General features: G+C 44.8%; 10 protein-coding genes across 10 annotated transcripts; 6 read left to right on the top strand and 4 right to left on the bottom strand.

Moving 5' to 3' along the window:
- Nucleotides 1-807: 807 nt before the first annotated feature.
- Nucleotides 808-2,160, bottom strand: BDV37DRAFT_159562 (uncharacterized protein). The gene has a single exon (XM_032079136.1). It carries the CDS (start codon nt 1,727-1,729, stop codon nt 980-982), a length of 750 nt encoding a protein of 249 aa, XP_031946157.1. The 5' UTR covers nt 1,730-2,160; the 3' UTR covers nt 808-979.
- Nucleotide 2,161: 1 nt separating this feature from the next.
- On the top strand, nt 2,162-5,329 carry BDV37DRAFT_159563 (alanine--tRNA ligase). Its single transcript, XM_032079137.1, has 5 exons — nt 2,162-2,336; nt 2,400-2,426; nt 2,500-2,535; nt 2,596-5,004; nt 5,062-5,329. The coding sequence occupies exons 1-5, from the start codon at nt 2,250-2,252 to the stop codon at nt 5,233-5,235; spliced, it is 2,733 nt and encodes a 910-aa protein (XP_031946156.1). The 5' UTR covers nt 2,162-2,249; the 3' UTR covers nt 5,236-5,329.
- cyp3 (putative peptidyl-prolyl cis-trans isomerase) lies at nt 5,309-6,679 on the bottom strand. Its single transcript, XM_032080849.1, has 5 exons — nt 6,626-6,679; nt 6,177-6,480; nt 5,841-5,986; nt 5,646-5,783; nt 5,309-5,595 (listed from the first exon to the last, which is right to left on the bottom strand). The coding sequence occupies exons 2-5, from the start codon at nt 6,373-6,375 to the stop codon at nt 5,404-5,406; spliced, it is 675 nt and encodes a 224-aa protein (XP_031946155.1). The 5' UTR covers nt 6,376-6,480; nt 6,626-6,679; the 3' UTR covers nt 5,309-5,403.
- A 421-nt stretch (nt 6,680-7,100) lies between these two features.
- On the top strand, nt 7,101-8,707 carry BDV37DRAFT_159552 (uncharacterized protein). The gene is made up of 2 exons (XM_032079135.1): nt 7,101-7,324; nt 7,383-8,707. The coding sequence occupies exons 1-2, from the start codon at nt 7,185-7,187 to the stop codon at nt 8,551-8,553; spliced, it is 1,311 nt and encodes a 436-aa protein (XP_031946154.1). The 5' UTR covers nt 7,101-7,184; the 3' UTR covers nt 8,554-8,707.
- A 403-nt stretch (nt 8,708-9,110) lies between these two features.
- On the bottom strand, nt 9,111-10,728 carry BDV37DRAFT_238488 (DUF3844 domain-containing protein). Its single transcript, XM_032080848.1, has 4 exons — nt 10,246-10,728; nt 10,018-10,193; nt 9,814-9,957; nt 9,111-9,762 (listed from the first exon to the last, which is right to left on the bottom strand). The coding sequence occupies exons 1-4, from the start codon at nt 10,568-10,570 to the stop codon at nt 9,172-9,174; spliced, it is 1,236 nt and encodes a 411-aa protein (XP_031946153.1). The 5' UTR covers nt 10,571-10,728; the 3' UTR covers nt 9,111-9,171.
- Nucleotides 10,729-11,072: 344 nt separating this feature from the next.
- Nucleotides 11,073-13,208, top strand: BDV37DRAFT_238487 (uncharacterized protein). The gene is made up of 5 exons (XM_032080847.1): nt 11,073-11,245; nt 11,310-11,499; nt 11,554-11,879; nt 11,932-12,073; nt 12,125-13,208. The coding sequence occupies exons 2-5, from the start codon at nt 11,378-11,380 to the stop codon at nt 12,765-12,767; spliced, it is 1,233 nt and encodes a 410-aa protein (XP_031946152.1). The 5' UTR covers nt 11,073-11,245; nt 11,310-11,377; the 3' UTR covers nt 12,768-13,208.
- Nucleotides 13,209-13,250: 42 nt separating this feature from the next.
- BDV37DRAFT_159456 (DsbA family protein) lies at nt 13,251-14,507 on the top strand. The gene is made up of 5 exons (XM_032079134.1): nt 13,251-13,416; nt 13,475-13,494; nt 13,554-13,955; nt 14,013-14,060; nt 14,123-14,507. The coding sequence occupies exons 1-5, from the start codon at nt 13,338-13,340 to the stop codon at nt 14,198-14,200; spliced, it is 627 nt and encodes a 208-aa protein (XP_031946151.1). The 5' UTR covers nt 13,251-13,337; the 3' UTR covers nt 14,201-14,507.
- On the bottom strand, nt 14,486-15,003 carry BDV37DRAFT_278832 (cyclin-dependent protein kinase regulatory subunit CKS1; the record flags this gene model as incomplete). Its single annotated transcript, XM_032086166.1, has 4 exons — nt 14,486-14,522; nt 14,575-14,633; nt 14,701-14,845; nt 14,900-15,003. 4 exons carry the CDS (start codon nt 15,001-15,003, stop codon nt 14,486-14,488), a joined length of 345 nt encoding a protein of 114 aa, XP_031946150.1.
- Nucleotides 15,004-17,136: 2,133 nt separating this feature from the next.
- Nucleotides 17,137-20,207, top strand: hscA (putative Hsp70 chaperone (HscA)). Its single transcript, XM_032080846.1, has 7 exons — nt 17,137-17,390; nt 17,526-17,576; nt 17,638-17,764; nt 17,819-17,984; nt 18,040-18,747; nt 18,805-19,285; nt 19,343-20,207. Exons 1-7 carry the CDS (start codon nt 17,348-17,350, stop codon nt 19,609-19,611), a joined length of 1,845 nt encoding a protein of 614 aa, XP_031946149.1. The 5' UTR covers nt 17,137-17,347; the 3' UTR covers nt 19,612-20,207.
- Nucleotides 19,789-21,330, top strand: BDV37DRAFT_159197 (ribosome-recycling factor). The gene is made up of 2 exons (XM_032079131.1): nt 19,789-20,761; nt 20,870-21,330. Exons 1-2 carry the CDS (start codon nt 20,288-20,290, stop codon nt 21,215-21,217), a joined length of 822 nt encoding a protein of 273 aa, XP_031946148.1. The 5' UTR covers nt 19,789-20,287; the 3' UTR covers nt 21,218-21,330.

The following is a 21,330-nucleotide window of genomic DNA, read 5'->3' as shown; positions in this document are numbered from 1 at the left end:
TAAATTAAAAATATAAAATATAATTTAATAATAATATTTTATATTAAATTTATTATATTATATAATTCTTTTTATTTTTTATTTATTAAAAAAATTTTATATCTATTAACTTAAAATATAAATAAATTAATTGTTTATAAAATTATTATTAATTTTTGTATTTAATTTAATTATTTTATCTACAGACTATTCTATAATATATAAATAATTCATTATTATATAATTTTTATAATATCTTTATATTTTATATTCTTGATAGTTTTATTTATTAGAAATCCTTGTAGCCAGTTTACTTCCCACCAGTGCTTATAATAAACCAAGGTCAGTCACACATGTTCCATAACACATGGTCTCTGACACGGGTTCTATAATATAACCCTTTAGATACCTACACGGCTTTACAGTCTATTCAGTCGCTTATTGGCAAGTACAACACAATAATAGATAGAACAACAACTTTCACATCTACAGTCTACTAATCCCACAACAAAAAAGCTTGTGGGATTAAATAATTGGTAGATCATGGTCATTTACAGGGAAGAAAAAAGTTAAATCCAGCTTCAACCGTATCTGAAGGTTTAGCACAGTCATTGCACCCGCGGCCTTCCGTAAGATATGAGACCAATATACTGACATTACCTGCTATGAATATCTATGGCATATGCATCAGAATACGTAGAACATCCATCGTCTTGGCCTTCTGACAATTTTATTATATAGAGAGCCCATGGAGCATTTTATTGATAACTTCCGCCCCTAATTATATAGTCTTTTGTGCCCCCCCCCCCCCCTCTCCCAACACAGCTACCATCATTTGCGACAAGGATATGCTAGTCTAGAGACAAGAGGGCGAAGAGATATTTAATGTATCTATGAGACACAGAGTATCCGCGTAGGTTTATATTATAATGGCCCAGTTAGACCACTAGGGATAGAAGAGCGAAAGACAACAAGCTAGGAAGGTAGGGCTTAGAACTCCCTATACCCCAGCATCTATCTCCATTGCATCCCCGGGATGACGAGTATTGTTTGAATTACGGGGATCTGCGGCCGTCCCCGAATATGTAGCGCTATATGCAGAGGGATGTCGCCCACATTGAGTTGTTCTAGCCCGCTCCCTTGTCTCAATCAGAGCCTTACGCACAGTGTCTCTTTCCCTCGGTACTGTCAGTGATGCTGGTTCTCTGTAAAGGACCAACTCGTTGCACATGGGTTTTGCTTCTGTGGTGATGAATCTCGGGATTGCTCGCAAGTTCTCCACGATTCCGGGCACGAATGTAATGGAATCACTGGGAAGCTCAGTTTCTGCTATCTCACGTTCAAGATCATGAATGTAAACAGTATATTTCGTGTCGTCCAATATCATCAGGTCATCTAAAGCTGACGAACCATGTTGACCAACGTCAAGATTGTCTCGAATTTCTCCAGGAGCAGGACTAATTGCTCGAGGACCTAAATTTGCGATGTTCGTTAGAGGATGTGATAAAAGGAAGGGGGAGCCTAAGCACAGGAAAAAAGACAAAAGAAAAGGGTGGGGGGACAGAGGCAAGGAATTTTGAAACAAAGGACTGCGATAGGAGAAAGAGAGAGAGAACGAGCCAAGGCTATGGCAAGACATACCAATATGCAAGCGACCAAACTTTTTAGCTAGAGGCTGATCCCCATCAGGGTCACTCTCCGCGGGACGCTTTGTTCCGTGATAAACTCCCACATCAGGGTGCTGCGCCATCCAAACCACAAACAGCCAGGTAATCAATCAGAGAACTTTCTGCGGAGTAACAAAAAGGGTTTATAATCTACCATCTGCTATCCTGGGCACACGCGAAGTCAACTTGGTGCAGCTAAATGCATCGCTGAGAGGGTGGCTTGATGCGAGCCCCTAAGCTTTTGAGGGATGGGGAACTGGCTTTGACTCATCTGCTGTCGCCCTTTAGGTCAAAACCCAGAACATTCTACCATCTTCACACTTCCCCTCCCCCTCCCCCACATCGAAGTGCGTTACCTGCAAACACCACATCACCACCATTCATAATGAATTCAAATCTACAAAGCAGTCCTGAGTGGACTGCAAAATCTGTTCGGGATGCATTTATTCAATATTTCCAAAAAAATGGACATACTTTCGGTATACTATATACTACACATTTTATTCTCAATCTTTTGCCAGCTAACATCGAACCGTACGACCAGTTGCATCAGCTCCTGTGGTTCCTCACTCGGACCCAACCTTGCTTTTTACAAATGCTGGGATGAATCAATTTAAGTCGATTTTCCTGGGCACCGTGGATCCACATTCGGATTTTGCGAACCTGAAGAGTGCGGTCAATACTCAAAAGGTTACTACATGAAATTATTGCCCTCTCTCCCTTGAAAGTCGCACAACTAATTTATATTCATAGTGCATCCGTGCTGGTGGTAAGCATAATGTAAGTGTCAAAGACAGGGCAATGATTTTACTTTTTTTTTTTTGTGGCAAGAAACTGACCGTAGCGATAAAAGGATTTGGATGATGTGGGAAAAGACAGTTATCATCATGTGAGGCGATCTAATCTCATGCTATTATCATTGCAAGTACTGATAGGGGATTTGTAACAGACCTTCTTTGAGATGCTCGGTAACTGGAGTTTTGGCGACTACTTCAAGAAAGAAGCAATCAATTACTCTTGGGAACTCATGACAAAGATATATGGATTGGACCCGCAACGATTGTATGTTACCTACTTTGAAGGGAGCGAAGAGGGTGGTCTCTCTCCCGATCTGGAAGCCAAGGAGCTATGGAAAGCAGTGGGTGTTCCGGAAGACCATATTCTCCCCGGGAATATGAAAGACAATTTCTGGGAAATGGGTGATCAAGGTCCCTGTGGACCTTGCAGTGAAATTCACTATGACAGAATTGGGGGACGCAATGCCTCCAACCTTGTCAATCAGGATGACCCCAATGTTCTTGAGATTTGGAACAACGTTTTCATTCAGTACAACCGTGAGTCAGACCGGTCTTTGAAGCCCCTCCCAAACAAGCATGTCGATACTGGCATGGGCTTTGAGCGCTTGGTCTCGATACTCCAAAATAAGTCATCAAATTATGACACCGATGTGTTTTCTCCGTTATTTGAAACAATTAAGGACATCACTGGAGCACGGCAGTATCAGGGACGATTCGGTGTTGAAGATCCGGATGGAATCGACACGGCTTACAGGGTTGTAGCAGATCATGTTCGAACTCTGACATTTGCCATTTCAGATGGCGTCACACCGAATAGTGAGGGCCGTGGTTATGTGATTCGTCGGGTGCTTCGCAGAGGTGTTCGGTATGCCAGGAAATACTTCAGGGTCGAGATTGGCAATTTCTTTTCCAAGATTGTACCGACCCTTGTGGATCAGATGGGTGACATGTTTCCTGAGGTCAAGCGAAAACAACAAGATGTTATGGAAATACTTGACGAGGAGGAGATTTCGTTTGCAAAGACTCTGGACCGTGGTGAAAGGCAATTCGAACATTATGCCCAGCAAGCTAAGGCTAAGGGAGATGATAAACTCCACGGTGCTGATGTTTGGAGATTGTATGATACCTTTGGCTTCCCTGTCGATTTGACTCGTATTATGGCAGAGGAACGTGGCCTTCGAATTGATGACACTGAGTTCGAAGAGGCTCGCTCAAGAGCTAAGGAGGCAAGTAAAGGACAGAAAAAAGCTGCCGCCGACACCGTCAAACTGGATGTTCATGATCTTGGAAAATTGGAGAAAATGAATGACGTTCCCAAAACGAATGACGCCGCGAAATTCGATAGAGGGAATATCACTGCCCAGGTTAAGGCGATTTACCATGGCAAATCCTTTCATCCCTCCACGGAACAGATACCCGAGGGGGACCAAATTGGGCTTATCCTCGATCGCACGAACTTCTATGCCGAACAAGGCGGCCAGGAAAATGACACAGGCAGAATTGTCATTGATGGACAGGCTGAGCTTGAAGTTGGCGACGTTCAGCTTTACGCTGGGTATGTTCTTCATACGGGCTTCATGAAGTATGGTTCTCTCTCTGTTGGTGATGAAGTCATTTGTGAATACGACGAGCTTCGTCGGTGGCCCATCAGAAATAACCACACAGGCACACACATCCTTAATTTTGCTCTCAAAGAAGTACTGGGAGATGGCGTGGAGCAGAAGGGCTCGCTTGTTGCTGCTGAGAAGCTTAGGTTTGACTTCTCACATAAATCACAGGTTACAGATAAAGACCTGGAAAAAATTGAGGATATATCGACCGAGTATATTCGCCAGAATTGCGCCGTCTACTCGCAAGAGGTGCCTCTCGCAACTGCCCGACAGATCTCAGGTGTCAGAGCTGTTTTTGGCGAAACCTATCCAGATCCTGTTCGTGTTGTGTCTGTAGGCGTGGAGCTGGAAGAGATCCTCAAGAATGTTAAGGATCCTCGTTGGGAAAAAGTTAGCATTGAGTTTTGTGGTGGAACTCATGTGCAGAAGACAGGCGACATTAAGGAACTTGTTGTCTTGGAAGAAAGCGGCATTGCTAAAGGCATCCGCAGAATAATTGCAGTTACCGGGGAGGATGCTCATGAAGTGCAGCGTGTCGCCCTGGAATTCGAGAAGCGTTTGGACCGTCTCGAAGCAATGGCTCTAGGTCCCGAGAAGGAACAGGGCGCGAAGCAAATCCAGGTTGACCTTAGCCAGTTATTAATCTCAGCGGTTCAAAAATCGAGGTTCCGTGAACGCTTTGCACATATCAACAAGCAAATCATCGATTCGCAAAAAGCGCAACAGAAGCTTGAATCGAAGAAGGCGCTTGAGGCAATTACTTCCTACTTCCAAGACCCAGAAAACAAAGATAAATCCTGGCTTGTTACTAAGCTTCCAATCTCAGCGAATGCAAAAGCTGTTAGCGAATCCCTGAACCATGTGAAGTCGAAGCTGCAGGATAAAACGGTTTACGTCTTGGCCGCGGATCCTAACCAAGGCCGTGTCGTCCACGGCTGCTATGTGCCAAAGGTAATATCATCACCCGGTACTTTTCGTCCAGGACTGACAATCTTTATTTCCAACTAGGCCATAAGCGATCAAGGAGCTTCCGCCAGCGAATGGGCAGCTATTGTTTCTACTGCGGTCGGTGGAAAGGCTGGTGGAAAGGGGCCCACGTCTATTGGCAATGGTACTAATCCAGACAAAACTGACGAAGCTATTACCTTGGCTTCTGATTACCTTAGCAAGTTCAAGCTTTAAGCTCTAAATACAGTCCAAGATTGTGATATTACTGGCTTATATAGACAAGGAGAGGGAAAGAAAAGTGTTAATTGCTATAGATAGAGCCCAGAAGATCACGACACGTAAAGAATATAGGAATCACCCTAGCTTCATATATTAGGTTCGAACCGGTTGATTGATCAAGTATCACATCTCCCCGCACTGAACAATGGTAACGTCTTGATTGGGTTTATCCCTAGTTGTGCGAATGTTTTCAATCATTCGCACAACGTCCATCCCTTCCACTACTTGTCCAAACACCACATGTTTGTTATTAAGGAACGGCGTCGCAGTTGTTGTAATGAAGAATTGGCAACCGTTTGTGTTGGGTCCAGAATTCTGGACATGTCAGCATCGTCACTTCCCCAGACTTTCGTACTGGGACTTACTGCCATGCTTAGTAGCCCTGGACGGTCATGCTTCAAAATGAAATTTTCATCTGGAAATCGTGGAGCGCCATAGATGGTACAAGAACCTGTGCCATCGCCATTGACAAAATCACCACCCTGTATCATGAAATCCTTGATCTTTAATGTATCAATTAGCCCCAGAAACATAGCCCTGAGGATATGTAATGTACACACGACTCTATGAAATTTGCTATTCTTATATCCCTGTGGCCGTCCTTGGGAATTCTTGCTTTCTCCTGTGCAGAACTGGCGAAAATTCTCTGCTGTTCGGGGTGTGATACTGGTAAAGATTTCCATCTTGATACGTCCCAGTGGCTCTCCTGTGAGATAATGTATGCTCAGCCTGTATAGATCTCATTTTGTGAGGCAGATATCCCAGCTCCAAATTCCGTATACCATAGCTACATATCTTTAATTGAGTTGTGCTGGTGAAACCAGGTAAGAAATCCCTCAACGGTAGGATCTCTGTCCGTAAGGTTGGTGTTTCTGAATATCATCTTCCGCACTTACCACCTAGAGTGATGTCAAAAAAGACAACAGGGTTGGAGTTCTCAGTCGAGGTTGTAACTTGGCTGTCCATTTTGCAGATTCGTGCTATCAGGAAACCACAAGGTGGTTGGAGGAATAATGATGGTAGTGTGACAACGTAAAACTTGTGGTAGGTACATATCTGGGGAGTACTCGATTGTAAAAAGCCGAATGACTCCATACCACCCCACTTTCAAATTAGCTTATTGGATTAGGGAAGCCAGAGAATATATCGTCTATCGTGCATACGGGATACCTCTGTCGTTATATCATGACAAAATATTCTCTGCCAAATTTATCTTAGTTCGATGTTATTACTGAAGCATTCTACCTCGAGTACGGCTTAGTGTACTACATACATGCTTGATATATGTACAAAGTGATATCAAAGATATGATAGGAAAGTAATCCGGTAGTCACTAAATACATACCTAGGAGTACCTTTTTAACTTCTGTAAATTGTTCCCCTCCTCATTGGTGCTGTACAGAGTACGTACTAAGTAATGCGGGAGATGCAATCTTACGTACTGTAGAGTAGATTATAATGAGCCACCCCGTGACCTGACTGCTCAGCCATTGGTCTCGGTCACGCATTACTACATTACCACCCACCTGTGGAGTATCGCTCTCTCCATCAACGGCATTCTAGATTCAAATGCGATATACATCCCAGGTTTACAATAGGAACGATTCTTTCAGCAGCTCCGGGCGCAGCTGCCGCCAGTGATGATCCACCGCGTTCCCATTTTGGTGTGTGTGCCTTGTGTTGCTATCCTGATGAAACGGGTTACCCCCATCGCTTTTGCGTACTAGAGCCATAAAACCGTTCAAGTGCTCCAGGGATAAAGTTAACCTAGGTTGTTGATTTCTCGACGACATCTCATGTCAATATACTCGTGGATTCCAGATATCACTGCCTAACAATCGAGACGGCCGGCACCGTTTACTGCGCTCAACCCCTCCAGTATTACCACGTCTTCGTTTGTCAAGATGGCCTCCACTGCAACAGGTTTACAACCAACTGCCACCAGTATTGATCACAACGGAGATGATAGTAGATCAAGCCCCACAAGTTCGCCCCTCTTATTCTTCGTTGCCCTTGGTTTCGGTGTTGTATTCACGAACCTATGGTATGCCCAAGCTTGCATTGTGTTTGAAATGTACGCTAATCTTGTTGGCCACTCCTAGGATTATTGTTGGGGTAAAGTATTGCTTCAGATATAACCAGCGAAACCGCCAATTACGCAATGAGGAAACGGGCGAACCGATAGATTTAGTAACCATGCCCCGACCACATAGGCGAAGGAGAGAGAAAAAGTTGATGAGTATGGATGAAGTAAACGAACGGTTTCCACTTATCAAATACAAAGTGTGGAGATCTTCGCGCGCGAATGAAGGCCTTCCAACTGCAGGTGGAATATCGGCGCCGAATAGCAGGCCGCAAAGCTTGAAAGGCGAACATGATGTTCTATCTACCACTATTGGGGCACACTCTTCCACAACAAATTCACCAATAATAGGCCACCATCGATGTACCTCGACCACATCGCAGTCATTTATACCAGTTGAACATGCACAGACGGCCTCATCACAGTCCCAAGAGAAGGAAAATGCCGATCAAGCATTTGCTGTAATGGCTGACACCACCCATGGCTCAGAGACAAAACAGTTACAGAGTTGCGATTCCCTCGAGGATGACGAGGATGTCAATAATCAAATTCGCACCGCAGTACCAGCGGAACTTTTGCCCAATCCAGGCGATTCGTGTGCAATTTGCCTTGACACAATCGACGATGACGATGACATACGTGGGCTTACATGTGGTCATGCTTTCCATGCATCCTGTGTGGATCCGTGGTTAACGAGTCGAAGAGCTTGTTGTCCCTTGTGCAAGGCCGATTACTACGTTCCAAAGCCTCGCTCTGATCCTGGCGGACAAACAACTAATCCAGAACGCTCAGGCCGTCGTAACACAACACGATTGGCTGTACCCCCACAACCACAATCAGTATTTATAGGAGGGCGTGTTAACCCATTTCGGAATCCCCTAGCTATATCGGAGCGACGGGCTCCATTGAGAAATGGAACCCAATCGTCCCGGCTAACTGCACCGCGTTTTTGGCGAATACAAGATCACAACTTTCGGCCTACTAGTAACCCGTCGAGCACAGCCCCAGAGCCTTCGAACCGGCGAAATTGGAGGACTAGATTTACGTCTGTTCGGTCGTTGAATCTTTCTTTTCTGTCCTTTTCTGCTCGGAATCATCCTTCAAGAGAGAGTATGCCGCAATTGACAGACACTGCTCGCTCTACGGCCGACCGGACACCTGGCCAGCTGGAAGCCCAGTCCGGCGCCTGAGTAGCTTCATAAAATATGTGTTGCAGTTCCCTTATCCAATTCACGTCAAACGTTGCCCTTCCTCGCTTCATGGCATCTGGAATGCCAACGGGCAACGGCACGATTATTTACAGCGTGCAAGGTCACGCAAAGACATGAATATTATTCTGTATAATACGTTGAAGTACCCCACTATTCGAAAGATAGCTTTGTCTTACATAATATGTGTGAAGTCCCTGTTTAGGTATCTACATTTGTTCCACGCTGTTGGCTTAATGGCACAAGTCCTCATGAAAGTTATTACCCGTCGCGTGGTGTTAATGGCGCAATGGTTGCAAGGTATTACGGATTTTCGGACTTTCAGGTTGTATGCAAGGTAGTTGGTTATTTATTGAGAAAGCCTTGCAGCAGATATGGAATTCTGCAATCAAAGCCTGCTGTCTCTCTCTCTTCCCCATTGTTTATTACTACTTGTTCTAATGTACATCGTGATGATGAGAATACCAATGCATATACCAGGAAAATAAAGCTTCGTATCTTAGTATAACATCAATTCTTAGATGTGTTAAATAAAACACATTGACTTCAAGAGTCCGCATCAAGAGGAATTGAAAATAGGTTTATATAATAATATTGACATCATTTCTGCGCTTTTGCGGGGCCAACTCCAGCACTTATAACACCTGGTAACTCATTCTGTCCAATATGAAACAACATCCCAATAGCAGTACCTGCCGCCATGACCACCAGTATACTGATACCCGCAATTAAGAAGAAAGGGGAGCTGATATCTCGTTTTTGGCACGCAGATCCTCCCCACTGAATTTTTTGGATAGTACCATCTTCTTTGGTGACGATGGTTGACTTGCATTTGCATGCGTAGCAGTCGCTAGCTGCCTCGTCGTTGGCTGACCCGGACTTTTTATGGCAAACCCCATGTCCAGAGCAGCTATCAGTTGCCACATTACACGAAGAATTCGAGGTGAAACAAACTGGGTGTGTCGGCCTCTGGAGCGTCCTCATAACTGCTGCACCAGTCGATCTGACAGCAGATTGCTGTCTCACGGCCCCTCGTGGGTTCACTTTGCTTTTCGACCCTTTACCTTGGCTAGATGTGGGCAGAAGAACTGCTGTGATTTGTTTGGCTTCTGACGAAAGAGCACGTAGACCATGGAGAGTAGACGTCAGGGATTCGGCTACAGAGCCAGAGCCCACATAATCATCAGGAAACTGCCGCAGATTAGTAAATGCTTCGCTAAGGTAACTATTGTAAGAACGTACTTGTAATGAGATCTTCAAGACTGCTGTCAAACTCTGCTCGTCCACCCACGTTTCCGCCAGCTTCACAATGCCGAGAAGCTCTTTGCCAAATACATGGGCTACCGCTTCGAATGCAGAGCCCTTAGGAATGCAATTTTCAATCGTCTACAGACAGATCAGAGTTAGCCGTAGCAAAAGTCCCACTGATAGCCATTTATTTCTTACTTGAACATCGGAGCCGATTTCGACTCCGCCACCGAATTTACAATAGTTCCTTGTGGTCATAACATAGCCGTCGGAGTTAGCCCCTGATGATGAGTCGAGGAAACCGTCAATTAGGCCATTGGCTGAAGCGCTACTAATCACGAGGTCCCCTTGATACTCTTGCTGAACAGAAGATCCTTGTGACAGCTTGTCAGCTGTCTTGAATAGCGACGGGCAATTTTGACATACCAAGTCCAACCTCTATCCCTTCAAGAATCACAAGGCTCCTAGTAGCATCCTTATAGTCGATATCACTGCCAAACAACGGACGTGGCACGCCACCATATCTGTCCAAAACCTCGACTATGTCTTGATCCCACTTTCCCAGAACCGAAGCGGTAGGTACGTTCATTCTGAGCTCCAAGAGATGTCGAGCTACATCATCAGTTATCACCGGAGTCTTTGTGTTTTGCCATGGTGAAGATGGGTCGAATGTGAATATGGAAGCATCCAAAGCTCTAGTTCCGGATGCGACTGCTAATGCCAGACTCAAGAAGCGAGTGAGCCGATACATGCCGGGCGAACAAACTAACAATTAACTCGCTTGTGATGATAAAAGCCTTGCTGTATTTGATGACTGACAGCTCCGTGGACTTTCAGTGTAGACCTTTTGGTCAGGAACTGGTACTTGAGCGTGAAGTAGGCGAAGCACCTGCACCTTTGTACAGGTGGATAGCAACTACATTACTTCAGCTCTTACTAACCCCAAATTATAACTACCTGTACACTGATATTTGAAATTTACGGAGTAGGAACAGTGGCTCGTGCATCAATATATACCGCCTGAATAAAAGCCAATAATGAGCGACATACAGGCTTTTGTACAGGCATTAAATACCAATAACAGTAGGCGGTCTCTAAAGTTATACACTACAGTGTATTTGGGTGTTTTAAATTTCAGTTTCCTCCCACTGTATCTCAGCTGGACTGTATCACGTGCTGAATCTCGGGACTACCACTTGAAGCACTCCGGAAGAACGACTACTAGTAGATATACGGCGAAAGTTCAAATGTTAGGCTGCTTCAAGATTCGTCCGTATTTGATCTCGATAGTAGTGTACATACCTCCTCCTGACACCTGATTTATTTATTGTCTTCTTAATTCCTCTTTTGATTTCTCTTTCCTTTGTTTTCGCTTATGCAGATCCTTTTCGTACGATCATAGTTATATTTTAAGCCTTTAGTACAAGTCGGTACTCGTTCATTTCATATTGCTCTTCAGTTATACTAAGGCAGGGGCATGCCAATTCTAGCATCCTAAGAAACGGGTAAGAGATATGCATTCTTGTTGAACAGCTGCGCCCACACATGCGATCTCTCAATGTTTCTGTTCAGGCGATTACTTCCAAACTCTACATATCTTTTTCGAATTAGCCCACCATTGTCTCAGACCTCGAATCTCAACAATGTGCGCCATGTCAAATTCAAGCGGCCGTGGATTAGGTAAGTAAATCATCGTTGTACTATAGATATTCCACCCTCTGAAATATGCATTAGGAAATTTTTTACCACGTTTTTTATTTATGGTGCCGCATTTCATTTGTGGAGTTCGTTTGTCCTTCTTCAGTTTGATGATACGCTAGACGATGCCGATGCCACACAGGAAGCACTTTCTGGGAAGACAGGTGTGGGCGAAAATCGAAAAGATGATACCGAGGGGCGCCTCAAGAACCCTGCGAGCGGAACAATAGATTCTGATCCTGTTTTTATACCCTTGGGCTGGCCACGATTACGCAAAGGTGAACTATATGCAGCATCGGACCCGGAGTGGCAAGAGTTTGTCAAGACATCACGGGATCGAGAAAAGCTTCAATATCTTAGAGGTATGGTCGATTCGGTTGCATTTTAGTCCTTGGCTAAACATTGTATGTGAAGATGAGCTGGCATCGATCGTTCAGAAAGATGCCTCCCAGTCTGAAGTACTATCGCGCGTGCTAGGGGGTCCCCTTCGCGTAACAGGGTTCTGGCTAGTGCATCATTTTCCATCTCGCGCCCCCCCTGATTATGAGCGCTCAGGGTATGTGCATTCATGATAGGACAACCCCTAGGATTTGCTTATGACGCGTAGGCTAGAGTTCACCGACGGTGGAATATCGTGGGTTTCAAAACCCATGTCTCTGGAGGATGGCGACCGTCTTCGGAGGTGTATACAGCCTTTATCTGTGGCACTCGCTATAAAGGATGCCTATATGATCTTGGTGAAAAGACAACTTTCCCGGCTTAATATCACAGGCTTAGAGCAAGAACAAGCCCCAGGTCCTTCAAGTCTACCGTCCCACAAGACGCTATCGTCCGAGCTTCAACCCCTAGACGGGTTGCATCCCATGCATCAGTCTGAAACACAGTCGGCTTCACCTACTGGTTCTCAGGGGGCCACCTTGCGAGACAAAGGTGGCGCCGACCTTCATCATTCTCTGATTATATCGACACTTCAACGATTACCTTTACCAAAGTTTGGTCCCGGGTCTGATCTGTACGCAGCATCGTTAGCTTTTAAGATGCGGCTGAAGGACTGTTGGGCCCGAGAACTGCACCGTCCTCGGCGTGGCGTGTTCTATTTTATCGGCCCTGTCGGCTTGAAAGGCCCCAGAGGGTTTTGCAGGGTTGACGTGAAAGGTGAATACGACCCAGCAACGGCCAGTTGGTCTTTGGTTTCGATGCAGCTCAAGGATGTGAGCATATTCAACCAAAAAGCGCTTGGTGGCTCTTAACCGGCTGCTCAACCTTCTTTTACAAATTGTATTCTGATGTATCTTAAAATGCGGGGACTTGATGTATGTACGAGGTCTCTTTTTCAACTTATTTTATTGCCTGGGCATTCACACTGTAAGCTTTCCTCTCCATGCTATAACCTCTCAGACGTCCGGCATCTAGGATATTGAACGAAATAATCTTTGCAATTGTCAATATTGCTGAGATTAGGTCTAAGCTATACAGATATGCACAAGTAATGGAGTTCAGACGGTATGCTAGCATGCTTAATCAAGTAATCAGCAAGTATCGGAAAGGCCAGCTCATTGAAATGCTGTGCAGCTGTTATTACTGCGCCATGAATATGAGTAGCTTATACCTCGTCATCTGTTGGCCGTACTGTCTTCGGCAGGCCATATGTGACTTATCAAGTAATAAATAATCTGGTGGGATGACGTAAAGGTATTGATAAATCACCCCACCCTCTTTGTATGGAGTAAGTACTCTGTCACCTCATCTCACATCCATAAAACAACTCAGAATCAGAGAGCACCTAACCTTATCTCTTTTTCTTTTGCATACTATCACTAATGGCTCTTCCCCCAAAATTTTCGGGTCAAAGATTGCGGGCTGGTACTGATCAACACCCGCAACACACGCTTGAACTCTGTATGTTAGGCACTGGATTAACATTTGTGGTAGTTAGCTGATGATATTACAAATTGAGATCTTGACTATGCATGTCCTGTGAGTCCACGGTGTAGGCTCTACTATGCTTTTGCATGTACGCTAAAACTTAGCCTTAGTTCTCCGCAAAAATGTTCGATACGTTCTACAACTCAGTCAGGCCTACACTTGAAAGCCAATACCGGGGCAAACTGCAGGTCATTTTTCGCCAACATATCCAACCCTGGCACCCATCATCAACATTAACGCATGAAGCGGGCGCGGCTATTCTGAGAGTAGCCCCGGAGAAATTCTGGGAATTCAGTGCTGCTTTATTCAAACAACAGAAAGATTTCTTTGATGTCAGTGTGGTTAACGAAACACGCAATAGAACATATGAAAGACTGGCAAAGATTGCCGGACTTGTGGGAGTGGAGGAGCGAGAAGTGCTCAAGCTTTTGACCGTTAGCGACAGAGCTAGTGATGGCGGGGAACTGAACATCGGCAACGATGTCACCGATGATATCAAGAAAATGGTCAAAGTAAGATATTAAGACTCCGGTGATATGAGACATATCCAATCTAACACAACAAATTAGGCAGACCGTGCTGTAGGAGTCCATGTTTCTCCGACCGTATACTTCAATGTATGCCATTCCTAGTTGCGCAAATGTTAAAGGTGACCCGATGTACTGACACCGTCATCTAGGGTATCGAAGAACCGGGGATCAGTAGCAGCTTTACTGCTACCCAGTGGGGGCAATGGTTGGCCAAGAACGTGATCTGAAAACCCCTTCTAGACAAAAGGATCCTGCAAATAGAATATAGGGGTGGCTGGGCACAGTAAAACCGTCGTATTGGTGGCAGTGCGTGGTGGCTTAGTCGACAAACGAGGTATTTTCTAGCAGCATTGAATTATATTGTCGAGACTTCATGCAAAAAGCACCTGATTGCCTAAGAACAATCTCACTTATGCATACCCCGCACCTTATTTAGCGGCCGTTTGCTCGTCCAAGTAATGGGGAAATGAGTAGAGAAAGGCTAAATATTGAACATCGAACTCGAGGTATATTTACTGTGACATTGGTGGCTGGTAGTTGAGGGGACGCCTGGCACAACTATTAGTATCAAAGGTGAACAAGTTCAAATTAAGGCGCTCACTTGAATAGCAGAATATGCGGTTCCGGCTCATGAACCTCGTAGTGCTCCCAACCCAGGCTCTGACCAGCGATGCAGTTAGACACGTTGTGACATGAAAATATAATACTAGTGATCGGGCCCGCACACCTGTGTAATACCCAGGGCCCTCCACTCCTCTTCCCAAAGTAGTTTAAGGGTTCCCTTCGAGCTATCAAAGTAGTCGGCCGGGATTTTTTTGAGCATGTTTTTGGGGAGCTGAACATGACGGTATTCAAATTGATCATCAGAATATCTGTGGGCAAGTCAGCATTTATGTCAATAGTCTACGATATGAGAGTCAATGTACCTCGCGGAGTAGTGGATAGAGTCGATGAATTCCTCGAGCCTTTCTCGTTCAGATTCCAGCAGAAGGCGGGGCTTCTTATTCCTCCTACTCATATCGATGTCCATCTGGAACGGCAAGAAGGGTGCAATGATGTGGATACAGCAACTGCTGACTATCTTTTAGCTGTGACTGATCTTTTTACATAGATCTTGACCGTGCTAATAGGCAAGAACTATGGGTGTTCTTATTATATAGATACTTACGGAACAAAATCCGATGATGGAGTGACTTCGGTGGAATGTAACTGACGCACAGCTTTTTTGGCGACTTGTTCGCAGTTGGTGTGCGTCTTTAATCACGAGTTGATGTAATTTTGAGGTTCACCAGCTTAAGGTGCAAGTAGGGAGCAGATCGGATCAGGACCACAGGAGAAAAGACAGAAATACTCCAATAAAGATACCCACATTTGCTTCTTGGTGGAGGTGTCTAGCCGCTTTAGTGCCTAAGGCTGCCAAAAAAAAGTATTCACCATTGTAGTTTCTACTTGTCCCTGTTGCCTCCTTATTTCAAGAATCACCACTGGCATCAGGTCCGAGTCTTCCTGTGTATTGCTGGCGGTAAGATGATTGGCTAAGCTGGTCTTAGTCCATTGCTTTGAAGAACATCTGGGTCTGTCTCCTATTTTCCATATCAATTTGTATTTTCATCTTGTTGAAGCAGTCTATGCGAGGGAAACAATAAAGCTTGATGCTCTTTGCATGCTACTATAGCCTTCAACGCTCAACTGCTTCATAATTATGTGAAGTTTATATCTATATATGGAGGATTCTCTTGCTTGCGGTTTATTGTAAGGGGTGGTAATGGGGCATGATACTTTCGGGATGTTCAGTTAAATCTATACTTATCAACCTTAATAATGAGAAAGTATTAATCTGTACAATATGTCTTGTTTATACACATTGATCCATCCCGGAGTAAAATGTGAGCGTCAGCAATTCCTAAGCAGTGCCCTGTACTCCGAGTAGTACCAGGGAAATTGTTAGTAATATGCCACTGCTACTTCTCTTCCTCTACTTATGTTGATAACCCGAATAATAGTTTCACCTGCAAATACACCTGACTTTCCATGTTATAAATAGAGTCGTGGTAGAGGCGACATTCTCTCAATAGGAGTAGTCTTCTGAGAGAGTTCGTCGAGTGAGGAGAACTCGATTCATTTACCCAAACAGTTGCTAGGCTTACACATAAAATTCTCTCTATAAGAGTGGAGCGATCCACATACAAGCAACCTGCAATTAATCACAGTCTTAAAGTGTAAAATGACGCCCGATCACCAACATACTCTGGGATGTTAGAAATATGTGACTCTTGTGATGCACAATAGTTTAATGGATGTTGGCTGACACCTACCTTCGACTGCTCTCATAGCTTGTGGTGGTGTACAAGCAATGGGTACCAAAATCTAAACCTCGTTATATGCCACTCCATACAAATAAAAATCTAGTATCTATTCTGCGTGTAAGGTAAGGTATATATCGAATCAATAAACGCCACAGCTAGTTTGTGAAATCATGGAATCTACCTGTAGTAATTCTTGTGTAGTAGAAAGCTTCTACAATACAGTACTTGCTGTCAGTAGTTTTGTTGTAGGGCTGTATGTTTAGTGCTACATGGGAATGCTCCCCATGATGGAAAATCTTTTTAGATAACTAGTTAACGTAGTCGGTAAGCGGGAGGCTCACGTAGGCCGGGGGCTCACCTCTGTATTCCATACACAATAGCACATTTTTAAATATTGATATCTCAACTACTTTTGAATAGGTCGGTTTATAATTTTAATATACTAATAGTAAAAGTACTTTTGATATATTCACTATATATTAGTAAAGAAAAAGTATTAAAATATAAATTACAGTTATATATATAAAATACTATTAAATATAAGGTATTTTATTTTACTCTCTGGTAATTAAATATTATTAGAGTCTCTAAATTAGATAAGCTAGTAATATAATATATAATAGACTATAAATAAGTTCCCAAGTAGATAGAATATAAAATGGTTAAGATATCAATATTTAAAAATATGCTATTTTGTATGGAATACAGAGGTGAGCCCCCGGCCTACGTGAGCCTCCCGCTTACCGACTACGTTAGTTGAACTTTGGCTTATCTAATTAGCTTTAACCAACCATGGATTAGCACTGGCCGTTTCATTTGCTCCCCAGCCGAGGGAAGAAAAGGTTGAAAGAAGCAGGAAAAAAAAAAAAAAAAAAAAAATCAAAAGTGGGTTTCTTTTTGCCCTCCCCTCAGAACTCTCCAATTTTTTCCTTCTTCTGCTTTTTCTCTCAACACTTGGAGTGAACTTATAATCCTCCCCTCTTAAAATTTCTTTTTCTTTCATTCCACTCCTCCCTTCTGTCCTTGTCCCTTTCATCTCCCACGCCCCCCCCCCCCCCTTCATTCACCATGTCTGACGAAGTTTACGAAGGCGCCATTGGTATTGACCTTGGTGAGTTGCATACCCCGATTACTCTTGTGTATCTTGAAATCTTCTCCCCTTCAGCCTGTTTCTCTCTCTCTCCCTCCCTCTCCCTCTCTCTATTTTAAATCCCTTTGTCTGCAAGTAAGCTAACTAGTTTCCTAGGCACAACCTACTCCTGCGTTGCCAACTATGAAGGCACCAATGTTGAGATTAGTATGTCTACCTCAAGCTTTCTGAAACCGAGATTGTTGGTTAATCATTTTGTCACCTTCAGTTGCCAACGAGCAGGGTAGTTACACGACCCCATCCTTCGTCTCTTTCACCGAGAAGGAGCGCTTGATTGGTGAGGCCGCAAAGAACCAGGCGGCGATGAACCCGAAGAACACTATCTTTGATATCAAGTGCGTTACTGTATGAGCGTCAAAGATTTCATTTCTCATCCTAACATACTTTAGGCGTCTTATCGGCCGCCGTTATGATGATCCTATTGTCAAGAAGGATGTCGAATCGTGGCCCTTCAAGGTAGTTGATCAGGGAGGAAGCCCCGCCGTCGAGGTTGAGTACCTTGGAGAGACCAAAACTTTCACTCCCCAGGAGATCTCCTCTATGGTCTTGATGAAGGTAATTAGAGCCATGAACTCTATTGCTCGAATATATGATTGATGGTATATTACAGATGAAAGAGGTCGCGGAGACCAAGCTTGGCAAGAAGGTTGAAAAGGCGGTTATCACTGTGCCAGCCTACTTCAACGACAACCAACGTCAAGCGACCAAGGATGCCGGCGCTATCTCCGGTCTTAACGTCCTTCGTATCATCAACGAACCCACTGCTGCTGCCATTGCCTATGGTCTTGGTTCCGGAAAATCCGACAAGGAACGCAATGTCCTTATCTATGATCTCGGTGGTGGTACCTTCGATGTGTCCCTGTTGAACATCCAGGGTGGTGTTTTCACTGTCAAGGCCACGGCTGGTGATACTCACCTTGGTGGACAAGATTTCGATACTAACTTGCTTGACCATTTCAAGAAGGAATTTCAACGCAAGACCGGAAAGGATCTTTCGGGTGATGCCAGGGCCCTACGTCGTCTGAGAACGGCCTGTGAGCGTGCCAAGCGCACTTTGTCCAACGCCACCCAGACTACTGTTGAGATTGATTCTCTGTTCGATGGAGAAGATTTCAACTCGTCCATTACTCGTGCTCGTTTCGAGGACCTGAATGCCAAGTCTTTCTCTGGCACTTTGGAGCCAGTGCAGCAGGTAATCAAGGATTCTGGCCTTGAGAAGAGCAAGGTTGATGAGATTGTGCTTGTTGGTGGTTCTACTCGCATTCCTCGCATCCAGAAGCTTCTCAGCGACTTCTTTGACGGAAAGAAGCTTGAGAAGGTGAGTTCTCTTCGCTGTGGCATATTGTGATTGACACTGACTGATATATCTTCTAAGAGCATTAACCCCGATGAAGCTGTCGCCTACGGTGCTGCCGTTCAAGCTGGCATTCTTTCAGGAAAGGCTACTTCTGCTGAGACCCAGGATCTTCTGCTTTTGGACGTTGTTCCGTTGTCTCTTGGTGTTGCCATGGAGGGCAACATCTTTGCCCCTGTGGTCCCTCGCGGACAGACTGTTCCTACTATCAAGAAGCGCACTTTCACTACTGTTGTGGACAACCAGACTACTGTTCAGTTCCCTGTCTACCAGGGTGAGCGTACGAACTGTGCGGACAACACCTCTCTTGGAGAGTTCACCTTGGCTCCCATTCCTCCTATGAGAGCTGGTGAAGCTGCCCTTGAGTGTGTTTTCGAAGTTGACGTCAACGGTATCCTTAAGGTTACCGCAACCGAGAAGTCTTCTGGCCGTAGTGCGAACATCACCATCTCGAACGCTGTTGGTAAGCTCTCGACCACAGAGATCGAGCAAATGATCGATGGTGAGTACCTTTATCTGATCAGATTAACCGACACGTACCATAACTGACATCATTCAGATGCCGCCAAGTTCAAGTCTAGCGACGAGGCTTTCACGAAGAAGTTTGAGTCCCGCCAGCAGCTGGAGTCTTACATTTCTCGCGTCGAGGAGATCGTTTCCGATCCCACTATGTCGATGAAGTTGAAGCGTGGTAACAAGGAGAAGATTGAATCTGCTCTCAGCGATGCCATGGCTCAGCTCGAGATCGAAGACTCCACCCCCGAGGATCTCAAGAAGAAGGAGCTTGCCCTCAAGAGACTCATTACTAAGGCTATGGCCACTCGGTAAATGAATCTCGGTAGGACTTGCGGTCACCGCCGTAAGCAGGAAAAAAAAAGTAATCAAAAAACGAACTGGACGCGTTATCTACTTAGTATTATGAATAGAGGCCGATTTGCTGCTCTGTTACCTATGCAACAATTTTGACTTGAGTTTCGTGTATATGTGTGGGCTCTCTGGGCCAGGCGTGTGTTTAGGATTCGGTACAGATTGGTCAACATTCTCTAATATCTCAGAGAAGACCGTTGCTATGATTTTGATGAGCAGGTGAATCTATATACTCTTTGTCATGATATGTCGCGGTTATCATAGGTTCCAATTTCCAACGTCTGTAATGAGTTTACGGGCGTTGACTATGTAATAACCATACTTCCAGCATGTTGCAATAACTAGTTTAGCAATTTCTCTATTCTGTGCGAACCACAGGATGTATAACTACTGCATGGCCTAAGTCATCGGTATTATGGATGGGTCAGAAACCTAGCGATCTTTTTTATATTGGTTAGTGGGCCTTGAAGTCGGTGATCTACGGAGTGGAGTGTGTACGGAATATGGCAGTTCCCGGCGTTAAGGAGACGCTATCTGATATGTTCGAGCAAAAAGCCTTGCCTACTTCAACCATCACCTTTAAACAACTGGTCAATTGATTTTGCTGTCTGTCAGTGGCGGGCGGATACCAGGAAAGATGCAACGTATTCCAGTATTATCTAGTCATATTCAACGTCTATCATCCTCATTTACAAATGTCAGTGCGCCAGTCAACCTTCAACGGGGGCGCTGCTGGCTGCTTCAAGAGCGCAGTCTAGAAGTCCCAAACGGGGGAATGGCGTTTTCCACCTGTCCTCTACTTTTTAAGAAAAAAGATAAAACGAAGAGCAGTTCTACCTCAAGCCCTGACGCAAGGCCCCTTAAAGCTGCTGTTGTTTCTGACGATCCATATGATCTCGCTCAACTGCATCACGGTATTGCAGCCGCGGTGTGCCGTCTCAAAGACGAACTTTCCAAGCTGCGCCTGGGCGGAAGGCTTAACACAGATGCTATCGAAAATCTTCGTGTTCAGCTAAGCAAAGGAAGCAAAGAAACCTTGAAACTAGGGGATTTAGCTCAAGTCGTTCCTAAGGGAGGCCGCATGGTAATTGTACTGGTCTCTGAAGAAGATGTATGGCCTTTTTCTTTTTCATTTTTTTTTTCTTGCCCCTCCCCAGCCTTAATCTAGAGCCTTTGCTCTCGCAATTTTCTTAGTAGCTCTTTCTGACAAGATTGACAGCACATTAAACCCATAACTTCGGCGGTTGTGTCTTCCGATCTGTCCTTAACACCCCAGCCAGACATGCATAACTCTCTGCAACTGAATATACCAATCCCACCACCGACCAAAGAATCGCGGGATCAGACAGTCAGTGTCGCGAAAGCGGCCATGGAAAGGGCTACGGCGGCAGTCCGCGACTCGAGAAGCTCTGTACACAAACGCCTTCAGGATATGCAGAAGAAGAAAATAGCTAGACCGGATGACGTTCGGAAAGCACAGGAACAGATGGAAAAGGCAACGGAGAATGGGCAAAGGGAAGTGAGGGATCTTTTCGAGGCAGCAAAGAAGGCGATGGAGAGGGCATAACCTGAAGCGTTGGCCGGAAATGTTGTTCTGTGAATCATTGTAATTATTAGGCATCCAATTGTGCTACGGTCAATGCCAACGGCGCTGCCATGGTTCCAGTACCCGACGTAAAG

The sequence above is a fragment of the Aspergillus pseudonomiae genome (assembly GCF_009193645.1).
Source record: "Aspergillus pseudonomiae strain CBS 119388 unplaced genomic scaffold BDV37scaffold_5, whole genome shotgun sequence".
Taxonomy (NCBI): Eukaryota; Fungi; Ascomycota; class Eurotiomycetes; order Eurotiales; family Aspergillaceae; genus Aspergillus; species Aspergillus pseudonomiae.
This window is presented reverse-complemented; position numbering and strand designations above follow the sequence as displayed.

Bases quoted from the DNA above. Each gene is read 5' to 3' on its own strand.
- BDV37DRAFT_159552 (XM_032079135.1), top strand. From the start codon at position 7,185: ATGGCCTCCACTGCAACAGGTTTACAACCAACTGCCACCAGTATTGAT. The intron at 7,325-7,382 runs GTATGCCCAAGC...GGCCACTCCTAG, and splicing joins GTTGTATTCACGAACCTATG to GATTATTGTTGGGGTAAAGT.
- BDV37DRAFT_159563 (XM_032079137.1), top strand. From the start codon at position 2,250: ATGAATCAATTTAAGTCGATTTTCCTGGGCACCGTGGATCCACATTCG. The intron at 2,427-2,499 runs GTAAGTGTCAAA...TAGCGATAAAAG, and splicing joins GTGCTGGTGGTAAGCATAAT to GATTTGGATGATGTGGGAAA. The intron at 2,536-2,595 runs GTGAGGCGATCT...GATTTGTAACAG, and splicing joins GAAAAGACAGTTATCATCAT to ACCTTCTTTGAGATGCTCGG.
- BDV37DRAFT_159562 (XM_032079136.1), bottom strand. From the start codon at position 1,729: ATGGCGCAGCACCCTGATGTGGGAGTTTATCACGGAACAAAGCGTCCC.
- BDV37DRAFT_238487 (XM_032080847.1), top strand. From the start codon at position 11,378: ATGTTTCTGTTCAGGCGATTACTTCCAAACTCTACATATCTTTTTCGA. The intron at 11,880-11,931 runs GTATGGTCGATT...TTGTATGTGAAG, and splicing joins AAAGCTTCAATATCTTAGAG to ATGAGCTGGCATCGATCGTT. The intron at 12,074-12,124 runs GTATGTGCATTC...TATGACGCGTAG, and splicing joins CCTGATTATGAGCGCTCAGG to GCTAGAGTTCACCGACGGTG.
- BDV37DRAFT_159197 (XM_032079131.1), top strand. From the start codon at position 20,288: ATGCAACGTATTCCAGTATTATCTAGTCATATTCAACGTCTATCATCC. The intron at 20,762-20,869 runs GTATGGCCTTTT...CAAGATTGACAG, and splicing joins TACTGGTCTCTGAAGAAGAT to CACATTAAACCCATAACTTC.
- BDV37DRAFT_159456 (XM_032079134.1), top strand. From the start codon at position 13,338: ATGGCTCTTCCCCCAAAATTTTCGGGTCAAAGATTGCGGGCTGGTACT. The intron at 13,417-13,474 runs GTATGTTAGGCA...TTACAAATTGAG, and splicing joins GCAACACACGCTTGAACTCT to ATCTTGACTATGCATGTCCT. The intron at 14,061-14,122 runs GTATGCCATTCC...ACCGTCATCTAG, and splicing joins CTCCGACCGTATACTTCAAT to GGTATCGAAGAACCGGGGAT.
- hscA (XM_032080846.1), top strand. From the start codon at position 17,348: ATGTCTGACGAAGTTTACGAAGGCGCCATTGGTATTGACCTTG. The intron at 17,577-17,637 runs GTATGTCTACCT...TGTCACCTTCAG, and splicing joins AGGCACCAATGTTGAGATTA to TTGCCAACGAGCAGGGTAGT. The intron at 18,748-18,804 runs GTGAGTTCTCTT...ATATCTTCTAAG, and splicing joins ACGGAAAGAAGCTTGAGAAG to AGCATTAACCCCGATGAAGC.
- BDV37DRAFT_238488 (XM_032080848.1), bottom strand. From the start codon at position 10,570: ATGTATCGGCTCACTCGCTTCTTGAGTCTGGCATTAGCAGTCGCATCC. The intron at 10,194-10,245 runs GTATGTCAAAAT...AGCTGTCACAAG, and splicing joins AGGGATAGAGGTTGGACTTG to GATCTTCTGTTCAGCAAGAG. The intron at 9,958-10,017 runs GTAAGAAATAAA...ATCTGTCTGTAG, and splicing joins AAATCGGCTCCGATGTTCAA to ACGATTGAAAATTGCATTCC.
- cyp3 (XM_032080849.1), bottom strand. From the start codon at position 6,375: ATGGAGTCATTCGGCTTTTTACAATCGAGTACTCCCCAGATATGTACC. The intron at 5,987-6,176 runs GTAAGTGCGGAA...ATTATCTCACAG, and splicing joins TTTTGACATCACTCTAGGTG to GAGAGCCACTGGGACGTATC. The intron at 5,784-5,840 runs GTGTGTACATTA...GATACATTAAAG, and splicing joins ATAGCAAATTTCATAGAGTC to ATCAAGGATTTCATGATACA.